The 17,526-nt window shown below is 46.4% G+C and overlaps 1 protein-coding gene across 1 annotated transcript; it reads left to right on the top strand.

Moving 5' to 3' along the window:
- Positions 1-439: 439 nt before the first annotated feature.
- Positions 440-15,838, top strand: LOC124707932 (uncharacterized protein Mb2253c-like). The gene is made up of 7 exons (XM_047239615.1): positions 440-501; positions 1,412-1,483; positions 2,411-2,503; positions 2,591-2,734; positions 3,171-3,278; positions 15,677-15,731; positions 15,801-15,838. The coding sequence occupies exons 2-7, from the start codon at positions 1,418-1,420 to the stop codon at positions 15,836-15,838; spliced, it is 504 nt and encodes a 167-aa protein (XP_047095571.1). The 5' UTR covers positions 440-501; positions 1,412-1,417.
- Positions 15,839-17,526: the final 1,688 nt, after the last annotated feature.

Raw genomic sequence — 17,526 nt, 5'->3', positions numbered from 1 at the left:
AGAAAACGGCTAAAGACCTTGGCTCCACCTGGGACAGAGCCATGCTACTTAGCTTGGCTCCGCCTGAAACGCGTTGTGCTTCTAAGCTTGGCTCCACCGGGGACGGAGCCGTGCTATTGAGTTTGGCTCCGTCTGCGATGGCGTCGTGCTTCTTAGTTTGGCTCCACCTGAGACGGAGCCGTGCTACTGACCATGGCTCCGTCTTGTGCGGAGCCAAGCAAAAGGTTATTTTGTAAAATCTTTTTAACACCAGGTTATTTTGTGAGATCTTTCCAGATTTAGGTTAATTTTATCAAAATCGACTAGGGCATTCAATCCATTGCACAGGGCAGTTATGACATCTGGAGGCCAAATGGTATAGGGATCCCTGGACGAACCGCGGCTCACTCTCACACCCGTGCGTGCTGCTGTTTCTCCCCCGCACGAGCGTCGCCTTATTCTACCGTCCCAGACCTGCATCCTTCCGCCATAGCAGCGCGCGCGCCTGGTTCATCTTTGCTGGTAAGGGAGGAGGTAGCTAGCCTTTTGTTTGCTTACCTTTATGTTCTGCTGTTCACTCTGCTCTCTCCGCTTCTCTTCTCCAAACTCAGCAAGGTAGCGTATCCTTTTCCATAGATGGGTATCAGTGGAGGTGCTGGTGATGCACAGTATCCGCCCGTGTTATTTAGTTTCCGTTGCTGTAAAGTAACCCGAGCACGAGCAGATTGTTTCCACAAAAATGTAGATTAGCACTGGATCGAACAACTTCTTGGACTGTGAGCGTCGATTTGAGGCTGTGGAATAACATCACTATATGGCCTGGGTGAAAGTTTGCGCTTTTCTTTTTCTCTGACTGGCGATTCTGCTAAAACAAAGTCGACATAGTTGTTTGGGAATTTGAGCAAAGGTAGTAGATGTATGCACGTAATTAAGGTGACCATTTTAGGTGCTGGCATGGGTGTACGGAATGCCTGCGCCCTTTACGATTTCGTTTCCGTTCCAGTTCAGCATTTCGTTGCGCATGTATCTAACGAAACTGGATTTGCTGAAGGACGAAACAATCTGTCTCCAAAACAGATTGCTTGATTTGTGCCTTTTCTTTTTTTGTATTTAGAAGTCTCATTTGGTCTTATGGAAGAGGACAAGACTATGATGTGCCCTGTGACAGATGCAGATACAACATTAGATATTTAGATGCGTGTACACAGATTTTGCATTACAAATAAGCACACATTTGGTCTCACCTTTAAATGCACAATGCAGAAAAACACTATATGTATGTATCTACACAATTATTAGGTGTGCAAAACGTCAATTCACTTATGGACATACATAAGTAACATGTGGTTTCTTTCTTGTTTTTCTTCATCAGAAAGGGTCAAGGTGTTTCATGCATCTAAATCTTATCTTGCCAAAATACAATTTATCGCAGGACACTATGTCCAGCCTCTCCACTGATACGCTCCAAAGCACCATTACTGAAGACGATGCTGCTTCCTCATATGTAAGTTCATTTAATTAGCTACCTCCAGATTCGCTTGTATACTTATCGTATTGGTATTAGTTTACTATACGCTCGGCTTCTTTCGGAATACTATTTCTCACCAAATAGCCTCAACCATATATAGTGGGTTTGCGGCAATGGCCGTGCACAATCTGCCTCAGAACCACACCTACTAAAAACATTTAAATGCCTGGTAATGGTTTGGCTGCTTTTCCATCACCTCACCTATCAATCTAAGTCCCGGAGAGGTGCCTTTCAAATGTGCATTGCTTGAATCTCTTGGCAGGTATACTTTGTGCAAAACATTGCAAAAAAAAAACTAGCACACTATTTAATAATATATGCACTTGAGGCCATTACCCCTCAAGGTCTCCTATGATTCAAAGGAATTTCATAGTATTTTTGGAGGATTTATACACTAATGATTTTTTCCTCCATAGGTCATTTGATTCTTACGAATTTTTCCTACATAGGTTGTTTCATTCGTAGGATTGCATCCAAAGGGAATAATCCTAAGGCTCCTTGTCCAGTCTATTTTGGAGGAAAATATCCATCCACTTAAAAGCTCTTGCTACAATTCCTTTGTTTATCATTTTGTATAAAAAACCCAGTCCTGATTCCTGAAGTTCTCTAATCTTGTCGCATTCAAGAGGGCATGCCTCTCCAATGTTCCATTTTTCCTATTCCTGCACTTTGAGTATCATGTGAATCAAAGATGCCCTAGACAGCGTTTCAAGTGTGTTCACCTTCTTGCCACGTAGGCTTGTAGCTGTTACAGGAAAACTGTAGAGTCAGATATTCATGTTAGTTTTGGTCGTAGGATTATCTTTTCATGCAGACAATTGTCTCAATTAGCGATCCGCACATGCTAACTTTTTCATGTAAAAGCTGATAATGATTTTTGCATTTTTGCTGGTTATTATTCAGTTGGTGTGTGTTCTTCATTTTGATGGCGCTTCAAAAGGGAATCCAGGAAAAGCTGGTGCTGGAGCTGTACTTATGACTGAAGACAGGAGAGTGGTATAGACACCTTTCAGAGTTTATCATTTACAGCTTGCACATCTATAATCTATTATTTTGATTTCATGTTCTGACATATCATTGAAGATATCTCGACTTCGTGAGGGTCTTGGTATTGCTACCAATAATGTTGCTGAGTACGGGGGGCTGATCTTAGGACTGAAATATGCTATTAGGCATGGATTCAAGAGAATCAAAGTATACGGTGACTCTCAACTAGTTTGTTATCAGGTATGTTTTTACCTTCTTTGTAGGCAATCAAGTTACTCTATTTTATGGTTGTCTTGCAGCTCTGCATTTTCATGGTCATCCAAGTCACAAATTCACGCTGCTACACAAAACAGAAACGGACATCTCTAAAAAGGAAGGGTAGAAATTATACAGATCTTGGTTTTCTTTGGGTGACGTTCTACACAAGTAATTCTATATAGGAAATACCAAGCGGACACTCCTGAGATGTCTGTATCAGTTCTCCTTTTGTAGCTCATATTCTGAAACTTGTTTTTATTCTTGAGCATCGTTTTGCATTTTCTTAGATAATATTGGTGCACAACTAACAATAGCAAACATTTACGATCCTTCTGAATCAAACTATGGGCAAAGAGCCAAAGAACAATGATGCCAAGAGGATTTGTTTTTCTTGACAGCCTTCTCCTATATCACACAGGTGCAAGGAACATGGACAAGTCGAAACCAGAAAATGATGGAACTGTGCAATGAAGTGAGAGGACTACAAGCAAATTTCGTTTCTTTTGAGATGAATCACGTGGGTCGGGTATCATAGTTTCACCCCTTTCATACCTTTCTTCCATAGATTTGTAGTCGTGCATAGTGAGGCAACATTAGTATCTTGAGTCCTGGTTCAGTGCATCCTTTTTATCATGCGAGGCAAATTTAGTGCATAGTAGTATCTTTACCATTTGTGGTGTATATTTGCTTGAGCAAGCTTTGAACCTAAGTCGTCCTGCTCAACTCAAGACCCTTACAGCATTTCAGTTCTGCTGATCTTTTTGTCTTCTGCTAACACTAGTAGAAAACCTCTCATCCATCTAAGCCATTGGTACCGGTTTCCTTACGAACCGGTACCAATGGGGTTATCTATACCGGTTGAATGGCTCTGGCGGGCGAGGAGATTTGGTACCGGTTCGTTAGGAGCTTTCGCACCGGTTCGTGTTAGGAACCGGTACGAAAGGTCTTCGGCCAAAATTCAGACGCGTGGTGGGGCCCGGGCTGGACCTTGGTACCGGTTCGTAACACGAACCGGTACGAAAGGGTACCCAGCCATATCAAAATCGCCCGTATCGTCCCGAGCCCCCCGCTGGCTCTCATTTTTCTCTTCTTCCTCACAATCTAAATTTTTCTCCACCTCTCACACTCCAATAATCTTTATTTTTCTCCACCATTTTAACAAGATTAACGGCATGCATCTATCCAAGGGTTAGCAATATCATCCTTTCTTCCGGCGTTCCTAATTTAGCTCATTTCTTTGGTAGTTTAACTCGTACTATTTTTCTAGTGCTAGCAAGGTGTTTGATGAAATGCCTAAGTTAGGGATTTTACTTTTTTATAATCAATTTGAGCTGAAATTATGGTATATTTTGTAGGTTTTAATTAGTATCATCCCCGTCCTCACCGCCGTCGATCGCTAGCATCGTCCCCTAGCCGGCACCGTACAACCTCGGTGAGCCTCTTCTTTTTTATAAAAAAAACTTAGTTTTATGTGATGAACTTGAATATTAATTAAGTTGGTCACTCATATATCCATGATGTTGTGTACTTAATGATTTTTGATATACATATAAAATGCAGATGAGTCGACAATGGATGTACGGTGACCGGGTCCATCCCGAGTTCATTATTGGCATGCATTATTTTCTCAACGTGGCTGAGGCAAACAGGCAGTCGAATGGTTTCATGTATTGTCCATGTAGTTCCTGTAAGAATATGAAGGATTACTCTACCTCGAAGACCCTTCACGTCCACCTGCTGGAGAATGGTTTCATGCCCAGCTATAATTGTTGGACCAAGCACGGAGAAAGAGGGGTTATATTGGAAGACAACGAAGAAGAAGAGGATAGTGACAACTATCCCTTATTCACCGAAGACGGTGGTAGTAGAATGGGGGAAGACGAAGTCGAAGAAGAGCTCATTTTCGATGAGCCGATTTTTGATGACCCGGATGACGATTTGGGTCGGGCCATTCTTGATGCGAAGATGAACTCGCGGAAATGAAAAGGAGAGGTTGAAGTTGGAGAAAATGTTAGAGGATCACAACAAACTGTTGTACCCAAATTGCGAAAATGGTCAGAAAAAGCTGGGTACCACGCCGGAATTGCTGCAGTGGAAGGCAGAGAATGGTACTTCTGACAAGGGATTTGAAAAGTTGCTGAAAATAATAAAGAAGATGCTTCCAGGGGAGAACGTGTTGCCCTCTAGCACGTACGAAGCAAAGAAGGTTGTCTCGCCCTCTAGGATTAGAGGTGCGAGAAGATACATGCATGCATCAATGACCGCATCCTCTACCGCGGGGAGTACGAGAATTTGAATGCATGCCCGGTATGTAGTGCATTGAGGTATAAGATCGAGCGAGATGACCCCGGCGATGTTGAGGGTGAGTCCACCCCCGGGAAGAGGGTTCCTGCGAAGGTGATGTGGTATGCTCCTATAATACCACGGTTGAAACGTTTGTTCCAGAACAAAGAGCATGCCAAGTTGTTGCGATGGCACAAAGAGGACCGTAAGAAAGATGTGATGCTCGAGACACCCCGCCGACGGGTCGCAGGTGGAGAAAAATCGACAGAGAGTTCAAGTCATTTTCGGATGACGCAAGGAACTTAAGATTTGGTCTAAGTACTGTATGGCTTTAATCCTTTCGGGGAGCAGAGCTCCAGCCATAGCACTCCGGCCGTTGACTCTATGTATCTATAACCTTCCTCCTTGGTTGTGCATGAAGCGGAAGTTCATTATGATGCCAGTGCTCATCCAGGGCCCGAAGCAACCCGGCAACGACATTGATGTGTACCCGAGGCCATTGGTTGAAGAACTTTTAGAGTTGTGGCGTGACGAAGGTGTACCCGTGTGGGATGAGCACGAACAAAAGGAATTTAACCTACGAGCGTTGTTATTTGTAACCATCAATGATTGGCCCGCTCTTGGTAACATTTCAGGGCGGTCAAACAAGGGATACAATGCATGCACACACTCGTTTAGGTGAGACTCGGTAGTATTTATTTGGGAAACAAGAATGTGTACCCGGGGCATCGTCGATTTCTTCCAAAACAACATCACGTAAGAAAGAGAGGAAAGCATTTCGGAGGTGAGGCAGATAACCGAACCAAGCCTACCCGCCCTAATGGGGAAGTTATATATGATATGGTCAAGGATTTAGAAGTGATCTTTGGAAAGGGTCCCGGCGGACAATCTGTTCCGCATGATGTTGACGGACACGTACCCATGTGGAAGAAGAAGTCGATATTTTGGGAGCTACCCTATCGGAAATTCTTAGAGGTTCACTCTGCAATCGACGTGATGCACGTGACGAAAAATCTTTGCGTGAACCTCGCTAAACTTCTTGGGCGTGTATGGGAAGACAAAAGATACACCGGATGCACGGCAGGACCAAGCAAAGTATCCACGAAGGAAACAACCCGAATCCGCAGAAGTATCAAGGTCCCGCCAGCCTATGCTCTTACCAAAGAGGAGAAGGAGATCTTTTTTGAAGTCCTGAGTAGCATCAAGGTCCCGTCTGGCTTCTCGTCGAATATAAAGGGAATAATAAACATGTCGGAGAAAAAGTTTCAAAACCTAAATGCAATTTCGCCACGTGATTATGACACAATTACTTCCGGTTGCATTGAGGGGGCTTCTGCCGGAAAATGTTCGAGTACCCATTGTGAAGCTATGTGCGTTCCTCAATGCAATTTCTCAGAAGGTGATCAATCCACTTACTCTACAAAATTTACAAAAGGATGTGGTCCAATGTCTAGTCAGCTTCGAGTTGGTGTTCCCACCATTCTTCTTCAATATTATGACACATCTCCTAGTTCACCTAGTCGAAGAGATTGGCGTTCTCGGTCCCGTATTTCTACACAACATGTTCCCCTTTGAGAGATTCATGGGAGTCTTAAAGAAGTACGTTCATAACCGTGCTAGGCCGAAGGAAGCATCTCCAAGGGCTATGGAACGGAGGAGGTCATTGAGCTTTGTGTTGACTTTATTCCCGACCTTAAGCCGATCGGTGTTCCCGAATCGCGCTATGAGGGGAGACTCGCGTGGAAAAGGCACGCTAGGAAAGAAATCAGCAACGTGTATGGACGGACATTCTTTCACTCAAGCACACTACACAGCTCTACTTAATTCCATCTTGGTGGCTCCGTACAAAGAGGAACACAAGGAGATCTTACGCTCTAAATACCCGGAGCAACGTGAAGATTGGATTGATGGAGAACACATGAAGACTTTCGGCGGTTGGTTGCAAACACGTCTCATGAATGTCACCGATGACGAGCAGCTGTACTTGTTGGCCAAGCAACCATCTTCTACTATATCGACTTTTCAAGGGTACGAGATTAATGGGAACACATTTTACACTTTCGCCCAAGACAAAAAGAGCACCAACCAAAACAAGTGGTGTCCGCTTTGATGCAGAAGATGGCAATGGGAACAAGGTCACATATTATGGGTACATAGAGGAGATATGGGAACTTGACTATGGACCTAATTTCAAGGTCCCTTTGTTCCGGTGTAAATGGTTCAACCTCGAAAGACGGGGTACAGGTAGACCCGCAAGTACGGAATGACTACAAGTGGATTTCAAGAATCTTGGGTACGACACCGAACCATTCGTCCTAGCCAGTGAAGTGGCTCAGGTTTTTTATGTGAAGGATATGTCTAGCAAACCGAAAAAAAGAAAAGAAAGGCAAGAGGACACATCATACGATGAGCCAAAGCGGCACATAGTTCTTTCAGAAAAAAGAAACATCGTGGGAGTAGAGGACAAGACAGACATGTCGAAGATTATAATAAGTTTGACGATATTCCACCCTTCAAGGTAAAAATTGACCCAAGCATCATCTTAAACAATGAAGATTGTCCATGGTTGCGTCGCAAGTAAGAAGAAAGGGAAACGAGCGAAGAAAACTCGAAGACTAGCTAGCTACATATAGGGATCATAACTTGTGTATCTCAATATGGAAATCACTTTTGTGTAATGATGTTACCGTATGTAAGATATTAACAATGGAGATGGTTGGCTTGTTTTACTAGTTAAGTCACGGGCTTGCAGGGAAATTTTTCCGAGGCGGAACTTCCGAATATGCCATATATAGGGCATGTGCACCAAGGGCATATTCGAGAAGTTCCGCCACGGGAGATTTCCCAACCCTTTCCGCAACATTGTTAGAGGAGATGGAGTCTTCCACGGGCTTGCAGGAAAAAATTTCCGAGGCGGAACTTCCGAAGATGCCATATGGCGTGTGCACCAAGGGCATCTTCGACAAGGTTACCCACGCGTCCTTATCCCACCGACACGAGCGTCGTGCGCTACATACTTTATCTCATCGAGCAGGGCGTCCTTATCTCGCCGACAGCCTTTAGTACCGGTTGCACCCACCAACCGGTACTAAAGGTTACCCATGCGTCCTTATCCCACCGACAGGCGTCGTGCGCTACATACTTTATCTCATCGAGCAGGGCGTCCTTATCCTCGCCGACAGCTTTAGTACCGGTTGCACCCACCAACCGGTACTAAAGGTTACCCACGCGTCCTTATCCCACCGACAGGCGTCGTGCGCTACATACTTTATCTCATCGACAGTGGCGTCCTTATCCTCGCCGACAGCTTTAGTACCGGTTGCACCCACCAACCGGTACTAAAGGTTACCCACGCGTCCTTATCCCACCGACAGGGCGTCGTGCGCTACATACTTTATCTCATCGAGCAGGGCGTCCTTATCCTCGCCGACAGCCTTTAGTACCGGTTGCACCCACCAACCGGTACTAAAGGTTTGCCTCTCGTCTTCCCGCCTATTTTCTTCCCACGCTTTTCACCGGTTCCCGCCTTTGTCTTCCCGCCATTTTTTCACTATATATATGTAGGCTTGGCCACCATTTACATATCACATCTAGACTCATATCCGCAAACCTCTTCATTCTCTCCCATGGCTTCCATCGCATCTCTAACCCCCTCGGAGGCGGAGGCGCTTTGCGCCTCGAACTACCCCTGCCCGCCGGGCTACCGCGTCCCGACCGGCCGGTTGCTAAGCTGTCGGAGGCGTACCGGTCCCTCCAGGTCCCTCTAGGTGTGGCGCGCGAGATGGCCATCACGAACCACTACTACTTCGAGCTCACGCCGCAGCAGCGGAGGAATCCCCAGTGGGCATCCCGACTACAGCCCAACTTGGGAAAGCTTCTTCATCAATCGGCGTGAGAGGGCGCTTTCCGTGCATGAGGAGGGCGGTCCGCCTCCTTCGAACTTCAACGAGGCCGGCCGTCGGCCGTGGTGGCGCGGCCGGACTCTCCAGGGCGTCATGGCCTACCGTGGCCCCCGCCTCGCGCTACCCTCGGTCCCAGCCCACGCGTGCTCACCCGCCGACCGGAGAGTACCGCGACCCCGATGCCGCCGACGATGATGACGGCGACTACGACGACTACAAGTGGAGACTACTACGTGGCTAGGCACGAGTATGACCGAATGACTCCAACAAGTAGAATTTGGCCATGTATCTTTAATTTTCGCTTAAGCTATGTATTTTAATTCGAGTTCAATCGTAATAAAATTTTATTCCCGCCCTTTCTTTCCCGCCTTTTTCCGTCGTACGTGGCGGGAAAGTTTCCGCGCGGACGGCGTCGTGGCAAGAGTAAAGAATAGAAATAGATAATATATAGAAAAGAATTAGAAAATATATAGAAAAGAAATATAAAAAAGGATATAGAAAACAAATAGAAAAGAAAACAAACGGAAATAGAAAAAGAAATAGAAAAGAAATAGAGAAGAAAAGAAACAGAAAATAAAAAGAAAAGAAAAGAAACACAAAAGAAAAGAAAAAAACATAAAAGAAAAGAAAGAAGAAACATAAAACAAAATAAATAGAAAAGAAATATAAAAGAAAAGAAACACAAAAGAAAGGGGAACGAAAATGAAAAGAAAAGAAATAGAAAATGAAAAGAAATAGAAAATGAAAAGAAAAGAAATAGAAAATGAAAAGAAATAGAAAATGAGAAGAAAAGAAAAGAAACACAAAATAAAAGGAAAAAGAAACAGAAAAGAAAGAAGAAAACAAGAAAAGAAAAAAAGAAACAAAGAAAAAGAAAAGAAAACAAGAAAACAAAAAGGAAAACAAAAAAATACATTTGGTACCGGTTGGTAGCACCAACCGGTACGAAAGGTCTTTCGTACCGGTTGGTGGCACCAACCGGTACGAAAGGGTGTTCCCCTCCATTTCACTTAGCCGCGCGAGCAACTCCCCCCAAAATCCCCAAATTCTTCACACGCGCGCGCAGACCACGCCGTCGCCGTCGCCGAGTACCGCGTCCACGCCGTCGCCGCCGTCCACGCCGGCCGCCGTCGTCCCTCGTCCGCCGCCACGCCGCACCACGCCGTCGCTGTTGTCCGCACGCAGCCCCGGGCCGGCCTCTCCTCTCTCCGCGCCGCGCGCATGTATGTCCTCCACCACCATGGCACCGTACGTCATCGACGTCCCTCTCCCCTTGTCGTTCCCTCGCCCGCGCGCTCCACCGCATCGCCAAGAAGGTCGTCGTCGCCGAGAAGGTTGTCGCCGCCGTCCGTGCCGCTGCGCTCCCTCCGCTCGGCGCCGGCCAGGTCACACCCGAAGGTGTTCGACCCAATGCCGAGGCGCGCGTACACGGCGTGGTGACCGCGCGGTGGTGAAGGCCGTGCGCCGTGGGTGAGGCGGGGGGCTAGGGAGGGAAGTCGACGGCGAGGTGGGCCTCGCACCGAGACGCCCACAAGTGCACCGCGGCGGGCCGCGCGCCGCCCACCGCCGCGTCCAGCTCCGCCCGACCCCACCTCCCTCACCGCCCCGCCGCCGCTCGCCATCGCCGCGTACAGCCGCGTCTCCCCGGCTCGCCCGGCGGAACAATCGGCGGCGAGAAAGCAGCGGAGGCAAATTTGGGGGAGGAGAGATAGAGAGAGGACGACTCGTGGCGAGGCCCTCGCGCGGCCAGGTTTCAGCGCCGCCGCCGCTGCTTCTTCTGCCGCCCTGCTCTGGCTTGCATTCCCGCGGAGAAGTGAAACCCCACCGTCCCCAAATCCATCGCCAAGCCATCGGCGCCTCGGATGGAGCCCTTCCGGCCACCTCCGGCAGGGGTGGGCAGGGTCTCGCCGTTGAGGAGGAGCATGACGGCGCGCTTCATGGCCTCCACCTTGGCGGCGACGTCGCTGCCCCTCGAGATCCGCCTTGATCTCGTTGGCCATGGCGGCGGAGCCCTTGTCGAAGTGGACCGGCCAGCGTGCACGGCTTGTCCATGGCGCCGTGTCGTACGTGCACCCGCGCCGGAGGGCGCTGACGGCTTGTCCATATTCTTTTTAGTTGAATTTTTAGAGTAATGTAGAGATGCCCAGCGTCGGCCGCCTCCCCCACCACACGGCCGACCAGCAGCGGCGCGCCTCGCGGAGGCTCCAGGAGGCCAGGCTGTACGCGGTCGCGGCGTACCTCGCCGTGGAGCAAGCTGCTGCGTCCACGTGCCGGCGCCGGGACAACTTGATTTGTTGTGTTTGATTTCGGTGCCTTTCTAAATGTTGATTGCAATATTGTCACTTCTTGCCTTAGTGCATAAGAGATCGGATTGGATTGGAATTGATAGTTCTTGAACTACATAAACATATGAACATCACAAGGTGAAATCTGGATAGATAGAAAGTACCACAACTAAGTTTTCTTAAGGGCATGCTTGTGTTTTTGTTTGGCATATTCATTTCAAAAGGAGGGCATATGTGTTTGTATTTCACATGATTATGCTATTAATTGCTTTCTTAATTTTGCAAGTGACATTGAGGTATGGAGGACGGCACCTTCGTCCGAGATGAGGAGGGGGAAGAAGCGGTGCAGCGATTGATCTATGAGAGTGCCCGTGGTCCGGAACCCGACGATGGAGATGACAACGAGTACCCCGACTTTCCGAATGATTTTGGCGAGGGACTTGAGTCCGAACAAGTTAGAAAAGACAATGAAGTGTCCATCACAAACTCCGGCGAGGTGTATATCTATGTATCAATTAGTCTCGTGTTCATCCCTAGATGCATTCATTTATTTGTATTGCACTTATTAACGAATAATTTTTTCTTTTAGCCTTCCGGATCATCGAGCAAGTCTCGTTAGAACAAAACGAGGCCCGACGCGGGTGCTAAAGTGCGAGGGCAGGTTAGCCCTCACGGCATTCAAGGCTAATGGTGAACCGGTGGAGCCCAAGGAGTTTTGCCGCAAATTTACAAGTCAATCCGGAGTTATTGTTAGGGACCATGTACCGATCAGCATTCAAGAGTGGCATAAGCCGAAGAACCCGGAGAGTGGTGCTAGTTATGTCAACGACGCGATGAAAAAATTTCTTTGGGACACGCTCATGACAAAGTTCAGCCTACCGGAAGACATGACGGAAGGCCAGAAGAATAAAGTCAAGGAATGGACATGGAAGAAGATGGCCATACAATTCCAGACCTACAAGAAAAATTTATGGGACAAATATAAGAATGAAGATCCAGATATTCGATGATAATCTAGTGAAGATAAAAGATCACCGGGCCGCATTTAAGGAGTATAAGCAATCGTCTACTTTTGTGTCCCGATCGAAGAAAAATACCGAAAATGCTGCAAAGAAGAAACTTCCGCATCATTTGGGGTCGTGTGGCTACAAGAGTGCCATTCCGAAGTGGACAGCGTTTGAGAATAAACTCGATGGATCATGGAATCACTCCACGTACATGGGACCGGCCCGAACGGTCCAAGTTATGGCTGTTCGCTCATGGGGCAGGGTTGGACCCAAAGACAGGGTTGATCATTGCGAAGGGAAAATGGAAGGAAAAAATTGAGGCAATTGTACCGAAGCTTGTAGATGCAATTGACAAGGTAAGAAAGGGAGAGTACATTCCCGATCGAGAGAATGACGAGCTGACACTCGCTCTGGGGAACCCTGAACATGTTGGACGGGTACGAGCTCGCCCAGGTCTCACCATGAAGGAAGCGTGGCCGGACAGCGCCGACACTTATAGAAGCCGTTCGCGAAAGAAGAAGAAGGACGCCGACATTGTAACGGAGTTGTTATCTAGGGTGGAGGCTCTTGAGAGAAATCGGAGGGCACCCGATCAGCCGCCGTTTCTACAGGATCCACAAGCCGATGCTGCCCCATCTCAGCCGAAGAAGCGGTTGTCGGTTCCTCGCATCTTGACGGATGTGGAGGAAGCTACCCCGTGGATTATGTCACGGAGAAGACAGATTGCGAGCTACATATGTTAATCAGTGACCGCGTCCGTTAAGGTGGCGGTCGGCTATGTGTACCCAAGTGAAGATGGAGCAATGCACCATCATATGCCCATTCCACCTGGTTGTGTTCGTGTCGGGGTGGATGAAGTTGTTTCGGGTTTTGAAAAAGTGGAGCTTGATATTCCTAGAGGTGAAGATGAGAGGAGGCCGATGTCAAGCACGGTTTCGCCCTATGGCCGAAGAAGTACGTCGTCCTTTTGCAAAGGCCACCGACTCCTACACATGAGCAGCAAATGCCATCGACTCCTCCTGGTGGCAGTCCTGGTGAGCAGCCAAGTCCACACCTACCCGAGAGGGACCCCGGCGTGAGTCCACCATCTCGAGATCCTCCGCGTAAGACAGCGTCCGTTAAGCGGAACGGTACGCCGCCTAGGAAGAAAGCTAGAAAGGAGAAAAACTGCCGCCTACCGAGAAGTTACCTTGGGAAAAAACTCCGCAGGAAAACGCGGAGGCCGTTCAGTGCCGAGGTGAAGAAATTTTTTGCACCGAAAGTGCCGTAGATACCTTTCGAGAAGACACTAGATCGGGAGAAAGTTGTGCGTACCGTTGAGAATCTATATGACCCCGTACCATCGCCGCCATCCGACTATAGGCGTTCTATTGAAAGGTCGTATGACAAGATGATCGAGGCGACAAAACCCGTTAAATCGGGTATCGGGGAGATAAAAGGGATACACCAAGTCTACCAGCTCGGACAACAACCCGTTCAATCGGTCGAGCCTCTCAAGGTGTTTGACGGGAAGGCCGTTCAAAGTTCTCGACAAGACACAACCGATTACGCCTTGGCTGAACAAGCATATCAATTTGTTCAAGGGAAAGATTTGGTCGAGAATCTCAGAAGCTACCAACACGTATGCGTAGCTTGCATTCGTGGTACCTTAATGCCTCAAAGGAAGGGATCGAGACTATCATGGTGCGAGTTAGGGAAGAGCACTACTTCCAGGAATACCGTGTGAACGTTGACTTCAACGAGCTTTTCCAGCTTATACAATCTCCGGGCCCTCGACAAATCTATCATCGGCTCCTATTGTCCGTAAGTGATTTATTTAATTTGAGAAGTCTTTAGCTCAGCTCGTTCATTGTCCGCAGATTATAATCCTTTGTGCGCTATATTATGCGGATCGAAGATACTCGAATGCAAAAGGGATGAAATCACGAACATTGGGTTCATTGATCCGCACACAATGCATGTTAAAACCATAGAAGATCCCGTCTATAACAAGGATACACCGGAGACTTTGCTAAGGTTTTTGAAGCGACAACGTGACAAAAACCTAATAATTTGGCCTTACAACTTCCAAGTGAGTCTTACCTGTCTTATAACACATTATATTTTGCTCACCGTATGTCAAAATTTTAACTAATGCCTTATATATATGACACTACATATTTAAACGTGCGTAGGTTTCACTTTATTCTTCTCGTCATCAATATGCAAACCGGAGAAGTTGAAGTCTTTGACTCACTAAGCAAAGAACCGGAACTATACTTGTCTTGTTATTTAATGCTCAAAAGGTAATTTTAATTGTTATCGGTTTGTTTCGTTAATTTCCTGCTATGAACTAATTGATAACTCTTTTATGCATTTTCTTTTGTCGGGCAGCGTATGGGCAACTTTCATCAAGGAAGATACGTCCCATGAATGGCCACAGAGGCTGCGATGGAAGGCGAAAGTAAGTAGTACTACCTAGGTCCACACAATTTAATTATCATACTTGACTATTGTTTGATTGACTTATATTCTTGTAAAGAAATGCCCGCAACAACCACAAGGGACTGATCTCTCGTGGATTCTACGTTTGCGAGTACATCCACAGAATTGTCGGCGAGAGAATTAATAATGCAAGAAATAAAGAGGTACGAAAACAATATTCACAAATTTGTTTTCTTATCATAAGTTGTGCTGAGTTTCAGTAATAGTTGTTTCATTGTGGTTTGAATATATATATACACACACACATATCTCATGTACTCATTTGTATCTTATTCTTTTATAGTTGGCAACAAAGCGGAACAAGCTCTCAATCGATGACCGCTTCATAGCAATAGCCGAGGAATTGGCGGGATTCTTCCTTCGGGACGTCATACCACCATTCGCGAGTTCCACTATGAATGAAGATGTACATGTTACATATATAGTTGACTCGAAGAGTACCACTATGCTACATGTAATATATAGAGTACGGCTCGGAGAGTACCACTACTATGCATGAAGATCGATCTTCATGCATAGTGCTTCTTAATTTGCGATCTTATGCAATTACATGTGTGTTATATTATATGCACCAACTTGCTATGCATCATATTGATCTTCATGTACTTCAATAAACCCAAACGCGTTTCTGGTGCATCGACGCGATATGAAACAAACCGATATCCCTAAACCCCTCCAAAAACCCTAAAACTTCAATTCTCTGCCGCGGCAGAGATTCGGGCAAATTCCCTGCCGCTGGGGGAACCTTTGGTACCGGTTCGTATTACCAACCGGTACCAAAGATCCTTAGCCCTGAGCTCTCCTGGTTGCCCACGTGGAGGCCCCTTTTATACCGGTTCGTAAGCAACCGGTACGAAAGGGGGGGGCTTTAGTGCCGAATAATTTGTACCGGTTGCAAAACCGGTACGAATGCCCCTCTGGAACCGGTACGCATGAGAGATTTTCTACTAGTGTAAATGCAAGGAATGGAATGCGGAAGCGGACCGCGAGGCTGAGATAGCTGCTACCACTCTTGCAGGTATGAGCCTGCTCTTTACCTCCTATTTTCGTGTTCTTACGTCCTAACCACAGGCAAATTGTATCACAGCTGGCATGGTCTCCGAGGAGCGTGGTGAAGGCTTCTAAGCTCTAACATCAGCCTTCGTTTCCTATGTCTCCAGTTTGTGCTGCCTATCTGATAACTCCAGTTTCCTGGCCTTAATGGGCTGTTCTGTTTGTTGCTGGCTAGGCAGAGAATGCTTCTCTATCCTCTTTGATTCGTGGTAGCGTACCAGCATCACTCTTTTAGTAAGAAATCATGTACTAGCAGTTATGGACTTAAGCTTGGGCAGTTCGACTTGGTGTACCTTAACTTTAGTTTGCTTATTTGCTTTGTTGCCCTCTTTGATTTGTAGAATTGTATAGGATTGATAATTGATGATAGATTGTGCCGGTTACAAGAGGATTATATAGGAACCTGTGCACCGGGAGTGATGTTTTGGCACATGGGAGCATATGCCTCCCTTTATTTTGAAATACATGTTAGACACATTTTAAAATGTCAAAAAAATTGAAACAAAATTTCGCACGTACATCTTCATGTGCTACGCGCTCACAAAGTCGTTTCATGAAAAATGGACATGTCATGTGGCGTGTGTAAAAAGACAAAATTTGGTGCTGAAACAAAGACTTGTCACAAGGTAAATTTTCTCTTTTTCGCTTAGACTACAAAAAATACCATTTTTTCGTGAAACTTGACGAATACACATGTATTATGAAGATGTACATGTAAATTTTTTTGACAAATTTTTTTAACACTTGGAAATATAATTTTATGGTAGAGGGATCATACGCACCCGGGAGCCGAATTGAGTTTCTGCCTGTGCACCGACATAGTCCTATTACAAACCGACTAGGATTCTTAAACCTAATACAACTTATATTCTAACATCCCCCGCAGTATCAACGGTAGGCTCGACGACGTTGAGACTGAACCGAATATCTTGGAACGGAGTAGTCGCCAAGCCTTTAGTAAATATATCAGCAAATTGAGCAGAAGTCGGAACGTGTAGAACACAAACTTGACCGAGAGCCACCTTCTCGCGAACAAAATGAATGTCGATCTCTATATGCTTGGTGCGACGGTGCTGGACAGGATTCCCTGACATGTAAACAGCTGAAATATTATCACAGTAAACAATAGTAGCTTGATCAATAGGACGATGCAGCTCCGACAGCAACTGGCGCAACCAAACCGTTTCAGCAACCACATGAGCCACATCGCGATACTCAGCTTCGGCCGACGAGCGGGAGACCGTGACCTGCCTTTTTGAAGACCAAGAAACCAAATTGTTACCAAGAAAAACACAAAATCCGGATGTGGACCGTCGAGTATCGGGACAACCAGCCCAGTCTGCATCAGAGTAAGCAATCAAAGAGGTGGGAGAGGATGTGTTTATGTGAAGACCTAAATCTAATGTGCCTCTGAGATACCGAAGGATACGTTTGACATCGTTGTAGTGTGGAACACGAGGATCATGCATGTATAAACATGCTTGTTGAACAGAAAAAGAAATTTCAGGACGAGTAAGAGTAAGATACTGAAGGGCACCAGTGAGACTACGATAGAGAGAAGGATCAGAAAAAGGATCACCGTCAGCAGAAAGTTTGGAACCTGTATCAGCTGGAGTACGGGACGGTTGACAATCAAGCATACCAGCACGAGAAAGAAGATCGAGAGTGTACTGACGTTGAGACAAGAAAAGGCCAGAGGAGTCACGGATGACAGCAATACTTAAGAAGTGATGAAGACGACCTAAATCGGACATAGAAAA

The sequence above is a fragment of the Lolium rigidum genome, chromosome 4 (assembly GCF_022539505.1).
Source record: "Lolium rigidum isolate FL_2022 chromosome 4, APGP_CSIRO_Lrig_0.1, whole genome shotgun sequence".
Classification (NCBI taxonomy): Eukaryota; Viridiplantae; Streptophyta; class Magnoliopsida; order Poales; family Poaceae; genus Lolium; species Lolium rigidum.
Note: the sequence above shows the minus strand (reverse complement) of the source record. Positions and strands in the feature narration are given on the sequence as shown.

Coding starts and splice junctions, on each gene's coding strand:
- LOC124707932 (XM_047239615.1), top strand. CDS start 1,418: ATGTCCAGCCTCTCCACTGATACGCTCCAAAGCACCATTACTGAAGAC. Junction 1,484..2,410: donor ACGATGCTGCTTCCTCATAT/GTAAGTTCATTT, acceptor GTTATTATTCAG/TTGGTGTGTGTTCTTCATTT. Junction 15,732..15,800: donor AGCTGCTACCACTCTTGCAG/GTATGAGCCTGC, acceptor ATTGTATCACAG/CTGGCATGGTCTCCGAGGAG.